This window comes from Cebus imitator, unplaced genomic scaffold (assembly GCF_001604975.1).
Source record: "Cebus imitator isolate Cc_AM_T3 unplaced genomic scaffold, Cebus_imitator-1.0 Scaffold132, whole genome shotgun sequence".
NCBI classification, from domain to species: domain Eukaryota; kingdom Metazoa; phylum Chordata; class Mammalia; order Primates; family Cebidae; genus Cebus; species Cebus imitator.
Genome location: NW_016107447.1, coordinates 164,280 through 179,707, shown reverse-complemented (window position 1 = coordinate 179,707; position 15,428 = coordinate 164,280). Strand labels below are relative to the sequence as shown.

Here is a 15,428-nt window from a genome sequence, read left to right as displayed (position 1 = left end):
GCTGCTGCACAAATCACCTTTTCCCGCTTGCCACCTGAGCAACATTCAGAATCAGAAAAACGTAAAGAGCCCCAAAATTTATCTCCTTAGGTGAACTGCCTAAATCTTTCTGCAAAATTTGGCGTGTAGGTGCATTTCTTTGGCAAGAGGATCTACAGTTCTCATTAGAAATTCTCAAAGGAGTCTACATCTGAAAAAACGATTCACCGATTAAGGTCCAAATTCCTCACTTACTAGACGGAAAACTGAGACTCAGAGAAGGAAAAGCAGTTGGCTGAAGACAAACAGCAGCGGTATCAAAAGCGAAGGCATTTCAATTCAATTCTAATTCCGGCTTCCCATGAATGACCCTGGCCACGTTCAATACCTCTTCGCTTCTCTGCAGGCCCTGAAAGATCACGAGAAGGCGAGGGCTGGTATCCGAGCCCAGGAAAGGTCGCAGGCAGTCCAGATTCTAGTATCACTGAGACACTGGCCAAGCGCTCAGCCGGGGATCCGCTGCCATAAAGACCCCCGCACCCTGTCCTCGCCCCGCTCCGCGGAATTCCACTGCATAGGTGACTTCAAGTAGAGGACCAAGCACAAGGAGATCCCAGGACGGTGGACGCAGAGGGCGACTGTGTTGCCTGGCGCTTACTCGCTCACTTGACAGAGAGGAGGAAGCAGGCACGCCCCAAAAGCAGGCCGGGAGCAAACCCACGCCACTGGGAGGAGAAAAACCGAAGAATAACAGGAAATGATGTACGGCGCACGTGCTACCGAAAGGGGCGGGGGCGGGGCATTAGAGTGGCGCGGGCGCCGCCCTGCGCCTGCGCAGTCGTCGCCTGCCGCGCTGCCGACTCACTGGTGTGGGAGGAGCATGGGTAGGGGGGCGGGGCGCATGCGGGAATGCGCAGGCTCAGTGCAACTCCTGAGGCGCGGGCCGCCCCCTTGGCGGGTTTGGATCCGGGTCAGTCGGGCGCGGAGATTCGGGAGAAACGCTCTGAACTGACGGCGCCTGAACACTCGAGTGCCCCAGCTGCGAGGAGGTAAGTGCCCTGACGTGACGGAGAGGGGCCGCGGTACCGCATCTCGGCCTCCACAGCCGGCCGGGCCGCGGGCGGCTTTCCCCGGGCCCGCCCGCCTCGGGTCGCGTCGTTTCCCTGGGCTAGGCCCCGGCCTCTCCGCGCCCCCTCCTCCGCCGCGGCCTGTACCTGCTGGAGCTCCGAGTTCCGCGCTCTCTCCCCTTCCCGCCTTCCTATCCTCTCGCGGCCCCCGCCCCGTCCCGCTCCTCCGCCCCGTCCCGCTCCTCCGCCGTCTCCCGCCCAGCGGCAGCTTCCCCTTTTCGCCCTCCTTGGCCGCCCTTTGCCCCTTCCCGCCCTTTCCCGCTCTCTTCATAGCCCCGTTCTCGTTGGCTGCCTCCTCGGCTCCACTCGTTTCTTCTCCCGCATCCCTTGTGCTTCGCTCCGACTTCAGTCTCTCGTCTGACCCCGGGAATCTCCCGAGGAGGGCAACTTTCCAGCTGGAGACCCCTGACGGGCGGAGCCCCCGGACAGCCCGGTCCTGTCCGCCCCCCTCTCCCCCCGGGTTCTGACCAGAAGTTTTCCTCTGTTCATGTTTAACCGCGACAGGCCCAGATTCCTGGTGAAAAGAAATAACTTCGTGTTTTGGTTGCAGCACTGCGAGTGTAAAGGGATGAGTAGGTTGCACAGGAAGGTGTGAATGTGCTTTTTGTCCTAGGGGCCGATTGTTTTCTCCCGGTCTAGTTTGCCTCTTCGAGTTGCTGGGCAGGGTTTTCTTTCCCGTACTCTACGCTTCCTGGTGGTCTGGGAGTTTCGAAATCTTGAACGTTGTGATGACAGCGCTTACCCGCGCACATCCCTTATTAATTGTTCACTGGTCTTCTCAGAGGCCTGGAAATGTAGACCTAGACTTGAGATTCACGGAGGTCTTGGTTAAAACGGCAAGATACAAATAAGATTGTGACGCATTTCTTTCGTTGAAACAGAAAAACCAGGAATATGTCCTTTTGATGGAGGAACTTCGAAGAACTTTGTAATTTTCGTAAGGTTGTGGAAAATCCGAGGCACAGTTAAATTGCCCCGTGTGATTTGAGTTAACATAAAGTAACTTGGAATAGGCTTTAAAGTTTCATCTCTTTGGAGATTGTTCAACTTGAAGAGTTCACTGCAGTGAAAACGCCAAGACTGTCTCCCACAAATTTAATACTAATGAAGAAGGGCAAGCCAGTTATATCTGTTGTCCAGAGTTAGTTGTACAGCCCTTGCTTTGAGTGAATGGGGATCTGGGGATGCAGGGGGGCATAGTGAGCTTTTTATAATTACAAACATGCTCTCCTCTAGCTCTTAAAGTTACGCCCAACACCTTTGCTCTGGGCTAAAATAACAGAAAAAAGGCGAGTGGTCAAAAATGCTGAAAGTCTGAAAATCGTTTAGACAGAACTTCATTCCTGAAGTTTTAGTCTGTAGCCAGATTTTAATTTTGGCCTGTTTTGCTTTTTAGATGATAGATTTTCTTAGTGTGTCAACAGGAATGTAAAGTTTGTATTAACATCTAGTGTGATCGCCTGCCATGCTATTAGTCAGCATGGTATAATTAAAAGTTATGTCTGTGGCTTCAGAGGCTCTTAGCGCAGTGTTACATTGTAAGCTGTTGGAGGGCAGGAATGATATTCTAGGCCTTACAGAAATGGAGTTTAGGCTTCTGTCCCTAGCATTCAGTCTAGTATCGTGCACGTGGTAGGAATTCTGTAAATATTTGTGGAAGAAATGAATTTCTGCCTGTAGGTTTCAGCAGTGTATACTTAAATTTGATGTGTACGTAAATATGTTGACTCATTTCCAGAGAGGGTTAAAGAGGACTTGTGTGGGGTCTGCGAGTTGGGGAGATTGGCTCAGATGATTTACTAACTCTGTAAGGGCTGAACATTGACTAAACGGGTCATAAGGTAATTGAGGAACACTGTAAGTCAAACTTCAGTTTAGTTCTACCAGCAGGAATAATCTGTTTACAGCCTACCATAGTACTTTTTTTAGATGATGTGAAGCTTTGAAAATACTGGAATAAGTGATTGCTCACCTCTCCCCCCAGGTATATAGGAGTTTATTGTGTATTTGGGGGGATCCTGCCCTAAATTGAGAATGAGAGACTAATGAAGCATGGGATTGTGAAGATAGTGTTTCTTCATGTTCATGCACTTAAATAAACCAGCAAAATGTATGTGGAGAGTGTATTTAATTTTTTTTTTTTTTGTCCTGAGAAGTTGAGGTGCAGGCTGGGTGATTTTTTTTTTTTAGTAGCTGAATTATTTTGAGACTGTTTTCAGTGTTCCCCAGAGAGCGCTGCCTACAATACCTTAAATTCTGCAAATAAGCGAGAAGTCCTGATTCCTTGCCTCTTTATTTTGCTGCTGGTACTACATGGTTACATTATATCAAACATCATGACACCTTGACCTTTGGAATATTAGCGGTCTCACAATAACTTCGGAGCCACCCTGAGAAACCAGATATGAATCAGAGAGGACCCAAGAGCCAGTGGAGATGCATTGCTCCCTCTAAGAATGCCTAAGTGGAGTGGAGTGGGGAGTGGGGGGCAACAGCTTAGAAATGGTGAAACCCCATCTCCACTAAAAATACAAAAATTAGCTGGGCGTGGTGGCGCGTGTCTTTAGTCCCAGCTACTGGGGAGGCTGAGGCAGGAGAATCGCTTGAACCTGGGAGGTGGAGGTTGCGGTGAGCTCAGATTGTGCCAGTGCACTCCAGCCTGGGCAACAGAACAAGATTCTTGTCTCAGCAAGACTCCATCTCAAAAAAAACTATTTCTATTTTTTTTGTTTTGCTTTTTCTTTTAGATTCTCTCTGATAATGTTCACAGATGCTGGTTTGCTTAATTTTTATTCAGGATTTGGTACTAATAACTTTGAGTGAAAAAAATAATTTGGAGACTAGATTCAAGGGTTTATTAGCAGACTTCTCTGTTGCATTTCTTGTTGCTTTGGTTGATTCTTCTCCCTTTCTTTGTTTGAAGATAAAAATCAGGTGGAAAATATGGAGGACTTTGGTTAATCAGACTAGTTAAGAGATCATTTAATGGTGCATCTACACAATAGTAGTTTATTTTTTTTTTCTTTCGACCTTTCTTTTGGCTAAAGAAATCTTTTTTTTCACTCGTGCACAATGAATTTTTTGAGGGGATCACAAGTGTAGTTCATTAATTGTTTAACAATTACACTACTCCAGGCTATGGAAAAAAAAAAACCCACAAATGGAAATATAAACCTTATTGGTAGAGTATATTTCTAATTCTGCTTTAACAGTGGTAACATCTTGTTCTCTAAAACATGTCTTCCTGAACATAGCTGTCTGGGTCAGGATTGCTTTAGAGAAATGCTATCGTATGTCATGAAGTTATACTCAACTAGGGTTAGGCCAGACAAATAGTGTCATTTTAAAGAATCAGAGTGCTATGGTTTGAGCTATTCTCTTTTATTTCTGGTATCATTTTGTCCATAGGTTTCTAGACCAACTGGGGAGATTCCCCTGTTAAAAAGTACGTGTACTGAAACATAGATTTTAGGTCATCTGGTTTCCAAAATTGTGTAATAGGATATTGGCATCAAGTATTCGAACAGTTTATATTCTGTCATAGTACATACCCATTTTTTGGTATCATTTCATTTGTTTCCCCTTAATAAATGAAACCTATAGTCTTCAGTTATCTACACTGAAACTTCCTTTTAGAAATACAAATTTGCTTTTTTTTCTTCTAACAGTAATGGTAACAGGAATATAAATTTTTAACAGAAGTTTATACTTTTGATCCCACTTGTTTTTACTTTGCTCACTTTATTTTCTTTGTTAATGTTAACAGGAACATCAATAAGTAGTGTAAAAACTTTCACAATGAAATCCGAAGCCAAAGATGGAGAGGAGGAGAGTCTACAGACTGCTTTCAAGAAATTAAGAGTGGATGCATCAGGGTAACTAAATATGTATTATTATTTGGAATTATTTACTCATTTTAGATAGTCACTTTTCCCTAAAAAGCTCTTCCTCTTTTAATATTTCTCATTATTCAAAGAAGATATAAATGCTGCTAGTGTGACATTCTTCCAGATTCTGCACAGTATTGTTTTATTTTAATAAAAAACTCTTTAGTTAAATTTGAAGAGTAGCAGTTCATTTGCCCTCCTAAGTTGGGTGTTTTGGTTTTTGTTAACTTTGAGGAGGGTTTTTAAATCAAAGATTATCAAGCAGTATCCCATCAGGGATTTTGTCATGTATCTCAAAGGAATCATAGTATTTTTCACTAAAGTGGTTGGCTCAATAGAAATCTATGAAGACATTGTAGATTTCATGGTCTGTGATTGCTAAGCCTGTCACTATGGAAACCTCTATTCAGTAGGGTTCTGTCACAGAGATCAATAATCTTGGACCCTTTGGCCAAACTAATTAGAGCACCTGCATACCAGCTGCTGTCTGAATATTAATGTTTCACCCTTTGCAAAATGTTCTGTGTAAGACTCTTCTCACCCCAGTTTTGTCTCCCAGGCCAAAAGAAATACTAACATTTTTAGTGGATACAAGAATTTTTCTTTTCATGAATGGAAACTAAACACTTGAAAGCCCAAAGAACACGCCACAAGTAAAAATAATAATCATTAATGTTTATTATTCACTACTGTGTCCTCAACACTGGGTTAAGTACTTTGTGGACATTATTTAATCCTCACTACCACCCTAGGAGATGGATACTTTTGTCATTTCAGTTTGCAGATAAGACTCACACAAATTAAATTACTTGCTAAAAGTCACATTGGTAAGAAGTTGCAGAGCCGGGATTTGAACCTAGACAGCCTGTCTGCAGAACTTGCGCTCTTAACCATCCTTTATATGGCACCTTGAAGACAATATAAAGAAATGCATGCAGTACCGAGCACAAAGTAAAAATTAAATAGATGTTAGTTGTTGATATAGCCACTTGCCTATTGCTGGTACTATTTTCGGTGTATCAAATGAGAAGCTTTTTGCTGATAGATTTGCGCAGTAGATGTTATAGATGGCTCGTGTGCTTCCATGATACTTCAAAAACATACCTTTTCTCCTGATAGTTTTCTAATATGGTCATCTTGCCAGTTCATATCAATACTTTGATAAATTGTCTTGGGAAACGGAAGCAAAGCAGAGAAGCAGATTGTTCCAGATTGTGGCTGCAGTGTGTCCTTTGTGATTTCTTGTATAGGAATAATTTTTTAAATCAGGAAAATACTAGACATGTATACACACAATTATACATATAAATCTTTTAGTGTGTAAATTTATGTAAGTAACTCTTGCTACACAGACTTTTCTTGATGTTTCAAGAGGTTGAAATAGAAAATTAAGCCAGGCTGGGCATGATGCCTCAGGCCTATAATTCCAGCACTTTGGGAGGCCAACGTGGGCAGATCACTTGAGCCCAGGAGTTCAAAACCAGCATGGGCAACGTGGCAAAACCCCTTTTCTACTGAAAAAAACAAAAAATTAGCTAGTCATGGTAGTGCATGCCTGTAGTCCCAGCTACTCTGTAGGCTGAGGCGGGAGGATCACTTGAGCCCAGGAGGTGGAGGTTGGAGTAAGCTGAGCTCATGCCACAGCACCTGGGCAACAGAGTGAGACTCTGTCTCAAAAAAAACAAACAAAAAGAGTAAAAATAAGTCATTTTGGTATCCCTAAAAATTACTTGAAACATTGTTTTTTAAATTTTGAAAACATATGGTCAAAAATTATATGTTTGTAAAACCAAATGCTGCATGTTCTCACTTAGAAGTGGGAGCTAAATATTGAGCACACATGGGAACAGTAGACCCTGCTGACTACTGGAGTGGGGAGGGCGGGAGCGGAATGTGGGCTGAAAACCTACCTATTGGGTATTGTGTTCACGACCTGAGTCCAGTACACTCATGAGCAATCCTACACATGTATCACCTGTATCTAAAATAAAAGCTGAAAAAAAATTATATATTTGTAGTATGTATTCTGCCTTGAATAAAATTATAAGAAGAGAAGGAGAACATTTGAGAAACCAAAGTAAGAGAAGGGGTGAGTCATTAGCATGACTAAGCAGAATAAGATTTGTGTAGTAGTGTGTCGTATATTTCTAATTGTTTTATATTGTTGCCAGTTTACAAATGGGACATCTGAGGGATTGACTCATAAATCAACCAAGCCTTGCCAGGAATTTAGCATGATCCTGTTCAACAGGTTTTGATTCCTTAATGGTATTTGTCTTATTAGGACAAATCGCTATATATTTATTACAAAACAATATCCTTTTTATCTGACTGTAACATAATACATGCTTATTATAGAAAAATTTACAAAAACAAAACAGGATAAAAATGGAAGTAAAAATCACAGTTTACTATAACTGCTCTTAACATCTAGACCACTGGTTCATGATAGCCTATACTTATTTTACATAGTTGAGATCATATGTATGTATAGGTGTTTAACCATGCTGCTTTCTCTTTATAAACATTACGCCATATCATTGAAAGTTCTTTGTACACTTAATTTCTAATAAATTCCCAACATTTCATTGTATAGCTATGCCATAATTTAGAAATACAGTATTTTTTTCTATTAGATATTTAGGTTATTCCCACTTTTTACTTTATGTTTCATTGAACATTATTTTAGTAGATTAATGTTTCTTTCTAGAAAAAGAATTTTTTGTCAACAATATAGCATGTATAGTAGGAGGGATGTGTGTGGTGTGTGGAAAAAGTCCAGAAGGATTTCCACCAATGTTTGATGTTGGTAGTCTCTGGGTTGTAAGGTTATGGATGATTCTGTTTTTCTTGCTTTTAGATTTTTTCGTGTTCTTTACTGGGAACCCATGTTATCTGTATAATTTTAAACCATAAGGATTTAACTCTGAGTAATATTTCAAGTTTATTAGTTGCAAAATTTAGAATATTTTTCTAAAAGTTGAATAATATTTGAAAATATATTCAGTTTTAAGTTAGATGGAGTCTCCTAATGTTTTTGCTTCTAAACTTAGTTCTATGACTCTGGTTTGCCTGCATAAAATAAATGGTCAGTGTCATTAACGTTCTCTGGTCATAAGGCCTCATCTGCCCCAGAGAAACAGTCTGAAAGTCTATTTATATCCTGCTGCTGGGTATACTTACCAGTCATACTTTGGCTTATGATTTTGCAATCATGGGCTTTTAGGGATCCTCTAAATTTGGTTTTGAAGGAAAATTCACACTAAAAGCTAAGCAATGTTTGAGAAACTTAAACTAGAAAAAAATGTAGTGATAAATGTTGAATTTGAGTTAGTGAGAACAATATATTCTCCTCATTTTACAGTTTTCTGTAGCCATAAACTTTTGTTCTTGTCGTCAGGTCCATAGCATCTCTGTCTGTTGGAGAAGGCACAGGTGTCAGAGCACCAGTCAGAGCAGCAACAGACGATCCCAAACCTAAAACCACATGTGCATCTAAAGACAGTTGGCATGGGTAAGAGCTTCTTACTGAAATGATTTTTATTCTGATGTTATAAAATATTATTGGAATTTCCTTCCTGAATGTCCAAAGAGTAGGTTTTGATACAGAACCTAAAACCCAATGATCAGAGAAGGACCTACTCCTTCTTTTGCTGAATTTGCTGAGACTTTCTGTTTGGCCTGGTCTATAGTCAATTTCTATATATATTCTGTGTGTATTTGAGAAGATTGGGACTTCTCTAATTGTTATTGGGTTCTGCGTTCATTAAATGACTTCTAAATGTGTTCAACTATTTTTCAATTTTTTGGTCAACTTGACTTATAAATAATAAAGATGTATGTTGAAATATACCCCATGGAAGTGAATTTGTCTATTTTCCCTTTAAATTCTATATTTTTGCTTTATGTATCTTGTTATTTTGTTAGATTTCTATAGCATAGGTTTATTCAGGTTTAGAATGTTTCCCTCCTGAATTGAAACTTTTATTATGTAGTGACATTCTTAATCCCTCATAATGGTTTTTAGTTTTAGTTTTCTTATAGTTAGTGTTTCCCTTATGTGTGGTTTCTTTTTTTTTTTTTTTTTTGAGACAGAGTCTCACTCTTACTCTGTCACACAGACTGGAGTGCAGTGGCACAATCTCAGCTCACTGCACCCTCGGCCTCTCAGGTTCAGGCAGTTCTCCTGCCTTGGCCTTCCAGGTAGCTGGAATTACAGGTGTCTGCTACCACGCCAAGTTAATTTCTGTGTTTTTAGTAAAGGTTAGGTTTCACCATGTTGGCCAGGCTGGTCTTGAACCCCTGACCTTAAGTGATCCACCTGCCTTGGCCTCCCAAAGTGCTGGGATTATAGACATGAGCCACCACACCCAGCCTTCTATTCTTTCAAGCATTCTGTGTTCTTAAATTTTAGGTATGTTTCATATAAATAGTTTATGACTAGGTTTTATTTTTTTCTGATTTATTCAATTTGATGATCAGTTTTTTAGCTGCTGAGTTTAGTGTGTTTACATTTATTTGATTATTGATATATATTTTTTTTAAATTTTTTTACCTCCTTCCCTCTGTCCTGCTTTTCTTCTATTTTTTTTTCTTTTTTTCTTTTTTCACCTTGCCTCTTCTCCTTTGAAAACAATTGTTTGAAAGGATTTTGTTTGTTTCTTCCCTCTAGTGGTTTGAAAATGGCACACTTTGTTTCTATTCTTTTGCTTTTTCTTTGTTTTCTTTTTGAGACAGAGTCTAGCTCTGTCAAGCGGGCTAGAGTACAGTGGTGGACAATGGCGTGATCTCAGCTCACTGCAACCTCTGCCTCCTAGGTTCAAGCAGTTCTCCTGCCTCAGCCTCCTGAGTAGCTGGGATTACAGGTGCCTGCCACCATGCCTGGCTAATTTTTGTATTTTTAGTAGAGACGGGGTTTCACCATGTACGTCAGGCCGGCCTCAAACTCCTGACCTCAGGTGATCTGCCCAGCTCGGCCTCCCATGCTGGGATTACAGGCATGAACCACTGCGCCCAGCCTGTTTCTATTCTTTTAGTAGTTGTTAGCCTTGATTTTACTGTGCATGCTTTTAACAAAGACAAAAGTTAATAGTATTTTAGCCCTTCTCCTTAAAACCCTTTTCCTATGATCTCCTGATGTCCATGATGTAGTTGCCCAATATTTTAGTTATGTTACTTATTTTTTATCTCACAAACTAGGTTTTATTATTATTTAAGCAGACAGTATTTATTTAGATTTATCTACTTGTTATAATTTGTTTGCTCACCATGCTTTCACCTCAGACCTCCCATATACACTCACTTTTTTCCCAAAGTAGTTTCTTTAATGAAGGTTTATTGCTATTAAATAGGACCTCTGCATTGTGTAACTCCATATAGAATACATTTGAAATGTGCTGCTGATGTTAAGTAACGTCGTGTCCTATTGATAAATAACAATCATCTGTATCCATGGGGATTGATTCCAGGTCATCCACACTCACACGCCCCTCTCATTACCAAAATCTGACCATGCTTATGTCTGTTAGACAGAATGGTGTAGTATTTGCATATTACCTATGCTCATTCACCTGTATACTTTAAATCAACTCTAGATTACTTATAATACCCACCACAATGTGTATACAACGCTTCACTCACATGGAGTCAGCATAGTACTCAGAGCACAGCAAATTCAAGTTTTGCTTTTTGGAATTTTGTGGAATTGTTTTTTTCCCGGATATTTTCAGTCTGCTGTTGGTTTAATCCACATGTGTAGAATGCATGGATACAGAAGACCAACTGCACGTTGTTCTCATTTATCTGAAAATGTCTTTATTTCATCCTTGTTTTTGAAAGATAGAGTTGATATACTTGACATTATATTTCTAGTTTGACAGTTACTTTCTTTTAGCACTTCAAGGTATAGTTCATTATCTTCTGGTTTCATTACATTGATAGTGAAAGGCATACCTTCGATCTAATTGTTACTATTTTGGAAATCTTTCTAGTCTCTGGCTGCTTTTAAGATCTTCTTGTTGTCTTTGCTATTCTATAGTTTTGCTAGAGTGTATCTGTGTGGATTTCTTTTTATTTGTCCTGCTCCAGTGTACTTCCTGCATTCATAGATTCTCTTATCAATTCAGAAAATTTCTCAGTCATTATGTCTTTAGAAATCACTTGTCCTCTGTTCTCTATATACATTTATTCAAGATTCCAGAATTACTCTCATCTCTCTTAACTTTTACGTTTTTTCCAAATTCTTGTTTCTGTACTGCCTTTTAGGTCAGGGGTTGGCAAAGTTTTTTTGTAAAGCACCATGTGGTAAATTTTTTAGGCTTTGGAGGCCAAGAAGCAAAAATCCAAGGATATTAATAAGTGCTTATAGAACTCCTACTCTACCCTGTTTGCCTGGGGTTGACCATCCTGGCTGGTGGACACATTTTGTTTTCAGTTGCTGAGACAGTCTCAGGATGAAGGGACTAGCCTGAAAGGAGAATCTTGTGGAATGGATGGGTAGCAGGAAGTGCCAGGGTCAGTTTTACTCTCTGTCCCAGTGACACTCAGATCCCCGCATCTTTTCTTCTCCAGAGATCCCAGCACTGGTTGGAGTCTTGAACTGAGATTCTGCCTGTCAATGATCAGCAGTTGCCAACAGTAGAGACCCAACATGTAGTTCTTAGCCAGTGTGGGTGCTGGACAGTGGTGCAACATGTCCACTGGCTAGGAAGGCAGGCCGGGAGAATAGGGCAGGGGAGGATGCTCTAGCCTGGTCTCTGTGGCTTGCAGTGCTAGCCCACTGGAGCAGTGTCCATAAGCTGTACAAAAACAGGGAGCCAGATTTGACCCACAGGCTATAGTTTGTTGGCCCTTGTTAGAAATAATTCAGATTTATTTTCCAGTCAGTAATTCTTTCTTTAGCTGTCTGTACAAGTCCCCCTTATCCATAGGGGATACATTCTAAGAACCCCAGTGGACACTTGAAACTGCAGACAGTATCAAACCCATTTCCCATCAATCAGAACACGTGTTGTTCATGTCTTCCACCTACAAATTTAATGCCTTTTCCATCTTAACTAAGGACTTACCGTGCAGTGTGGCTGTAACTTTCAGTTTGAAGTGCAGCAGCAAGACTATCACAAATTTGTTTTTCCTTCTTCACAATTTTACAGATAGGAGATTTGTTCTTACCATAGATCCTAGCAACCTCAATATATGATTTGTTTTCCTTATTAAGTCAGGAACTTTCACCTTTTCACTTAAAGAAAGCTGTCTTAGTTCATTTTCTATTGCTGTAACTCAATACCTGAGACTAGGTAATTTTTAAAGAGACTTATTTCTTATAATTCTGGAGGCTGGGAAGTCTAAGAGCATGCATGGCATCAGCATCTGGTATTTCATTGCTGCATCGTAACATGGGGAAGGATATCACGTGGCAAGGGGGCTCATGAGAAATGGCCAAACTGGCTTTTATAACAGAGCCATTCTTGTGGTAACTATGCCTCTCCCTGAATAACTCTTTAATTCATTAATCTGTAGATGGATTAATCCATTCTTGAAGCAGAGCCCTCGTGACCCAGTCATCCCCAAAGGTCTCAGCACTGATGCGCTGGGGACCAAGTTTACAGCACATGAACTTTTGGGTGACACATTCTAATCACAGCAGAAGTACTTCATGGCTTTTCTTGGTATACCCATGTTGCCAGCATCACTACTCTTGCACTTTGGGGCCATTGTTAAGTAAAATAAGAGTTACTTGAACACAAGCACTGCAGTACCATGATAGTTGATCTGATCACGAAGATGGCTACTAAGCGACTGATAGGTAGGTAGCATACACAGTGTGGATACCCTGGACGAAGAGACGATTCACATCCCACGTAGGACTGAGCAGGATCGTGCAAGATTTCATCATGCCACTCACAATGGGCGTAATTTAAAGCTTATGAATTGCTTATTTCTGGAATTTATTTAATATTTTCAGACCAAGGTTGACTGCAGATAACTGACACTATAGAAGGCGAAGCCATGGATAAGATGGGACTACTGTGTTCTGTTTAGCCTATTCATTTAGTTTAACTCCAAATAAAATTTTTTTTGTTTTTCAGCGTCCTGTTTGGTTCTTGTCTCTAATTCACTTAGCAGTTTCAAGTATCTTTTCGTTCATTTCTTTAATTTATTTAAATATTTTATGAATAGTTATCTTACATAGTGTGTCCAGTAATTCTCAGTATCTGAAAACCTCAGGGGTTGTAAATATTGTTTTTTGGTTGGTTTTGATTGATTGGCTGTTACCAATGATAAATGAATCAGAAATCTATGTAATAGTAATGGCATAATGGTCATTTGTAACAGCCTCACAGTGGTTCTGAAGCTGCTATAACATATAGAATGTATTCAAGTTTAGGACACAATATTTAGGCTTTACAGAATCTGTTTTAGTTGTCTGTCTGAGGTGCTTCCTTCAGACCCTCTGAGAGTTGGGATAGGGCATGTGTTCTGTTCCAAATGTTTGGCCCAAGTGATTCAGTTAAAAAATACCATTATCTCACCTGGTTCTTTAGCTTGCTAATAAGATGATGTTGAAGTTTTTGACACACAAAGATTTAGGCAGCATGGAAATGGAAGCGGCTGTCTCTCTTGGAGGAAATTATGAGCTTAGACTCATAAATCTGAGGGGAGGTAAATTTCCTGCTCTCATTAAGAATCTGTTGAGGACAGCTCTGTATCTCAACATCTTCTTGTGTATTTATTTTCCTCTTAGGTCTACAAGGAAGTCTTCACGAGGAGCAGTGAGAACTCAGCGTCGTCGACGTTCTAAGTCACCTGTCCTTCATCCTCCAAAGTTTATACATTGCAGTACAATAGCATCTTCTTCCAGCAGTCAACTCAAGCACAAAAGCCAGACTGACACCCCTGATGGCAGCAGTGGGCTGGGAATTTCAACCCCTAAAGAGTTCAGTGCAGGAGAAAGCTCTACTTCTCTCGATGCTAATCACACAGGGGCAGTTGTTGAGCCTTTGGGAACTTCCATTCCAAGGCTCCCATCAGAGAGTAAGAAGGAAGACTCTGACACTACTCAAGTCTCCCAAGCAAGTCTCAAAGCCAGTGATCTCTCTGACTTTCAATCAGTTTCCAAGCTAAACCAGGGCAAGCCATGCACATGCATAGGCAAGGAGTGCCAGTGTAAGAGATGGCATGATATGGAAGTCTATTCCTTTTCAGGCCTGCAGAATGTCCCTCCCTTGGCTCCAGAACGAAGATCCACACTTGAGGACTACTCTCAGTCGCTGCACACCAGAACTCTGTCCGGCTCTCCCCGATCCTGTTCTGAGCAAGCTCGAGTCTTTGTGGATGATGTGACCATTGAGGACCTGTCAGGCTACATGGAGTATTACTTGTATATTCCCAAGAAAATGTCCCACATGGCAGAAATGATGTACACCTGATAGCAAGAAGCTAATTCATATGCTTTAAACCAATGAAGGCTTGTCAAAGAGATTTAGTTAATGGCAGACCTTGTGGCCACTTTGTGTGAGAAGACATCTCTTTCTGCTCACTGTGCTTGCAATAAAAACTTCTTGGCATCTCAGTTAATCTTCATTCTTTAAACTTACTCTGAGTTCTTACATACACTTCAAGGCGAGCAGATCAAAGAAAAATCTTCTTATTTAGAAATGTTCCTGGGGAATGAAGAAACCATGATTACTTGAGACTGGCAGCAGTGGGTATATAGTAAAGCCTTTGTGAAACGGTGCATTTTTCAGATTTGTTTAAGGTTTGGTAGCCAGGGAAGTAAAATGTGATTTTGTAACTGCACTAAACATTTGTCATGCTGGAGTTGCCAGCCCAGAACATTAGAAGTTGCAAGACTGATTTAAACCACCTCTGATTTAATGCAAGATTTATTGTGTCTATAAAGGTTTCTCCTGTTATTGTTAAGCTAGAGATCTAAGGTTTAGATTCCATTTGAATAAACTAGCTGGCCTGCCCTCTATTGTTTGAGAGAGTTATTACCCATCATTAAATAAGCCCTTGGTGCTGTTCATCCTGAGACATGTGACATGCAGTTTCAAGTAAGCAGCTTGGAATGGACTGCTTCAGTTGGAGGGAGGGGGGGTAATATTTGAAACTAGTGTGTGTCTTCATCTCTAGCATTTAAAGTATATGGCATGTTTTTTTGTTACTTGTAATATAGGTCTCATACCTCAGTTGCAAACGTTCTAAGTAGTTACCTCTTTGAGCTGCCCTGCCACTCCAGCAACTCCACAAGAGAATTTTGTGCATTCTGTATCCCACAGATTTGGTTAACCATTTCAAAATTCCCTCCTGTTTGGTAAAAAATCTGTCTCTGGTTTCAGCTGGATGATGAATCCTTGTTTTTCAGGTGGCTCCAAAATGAATGTTGCATGTGTTCAGACCATCCTAAGCAGACCCACCAAATTTAGTGACAGTG

The 15,428-nt window shown here is 40.7% G+C and overlaps 1 protein-coding gene across 1 annotated transcript; it reads left to right on the top strand.

Moving 5' to 3' along the window:
* The first annotated feature begins 860 nt into the window (after positions 1 to 860).
* On the top strand, positions 861 to 14,969 carry OSER1 (oxidative stress responsive serine rich 1). Its single transcript, XM_017541162.2, has 4 exons — positions 861 to 1,028; positions 4,873 to 4,981; positions 8,394 to 8,507; positions 13,737 to 14,969. Exons 2-4 carry the CDS (start codon positions 4,905 to 4,907, stop codon positions 14,419 to 14,421), a joined length of 876 nt encoding a protein of 291 aa, XP_017396651.1. The 5' UTR covers positions 861 to 1,028; positions 4,873 to 4,904; the 3' UTR covers positions 14,422 to 14,969.
* Positions 14,970 to 15,428: the final 459 nt, after the last annotated feature.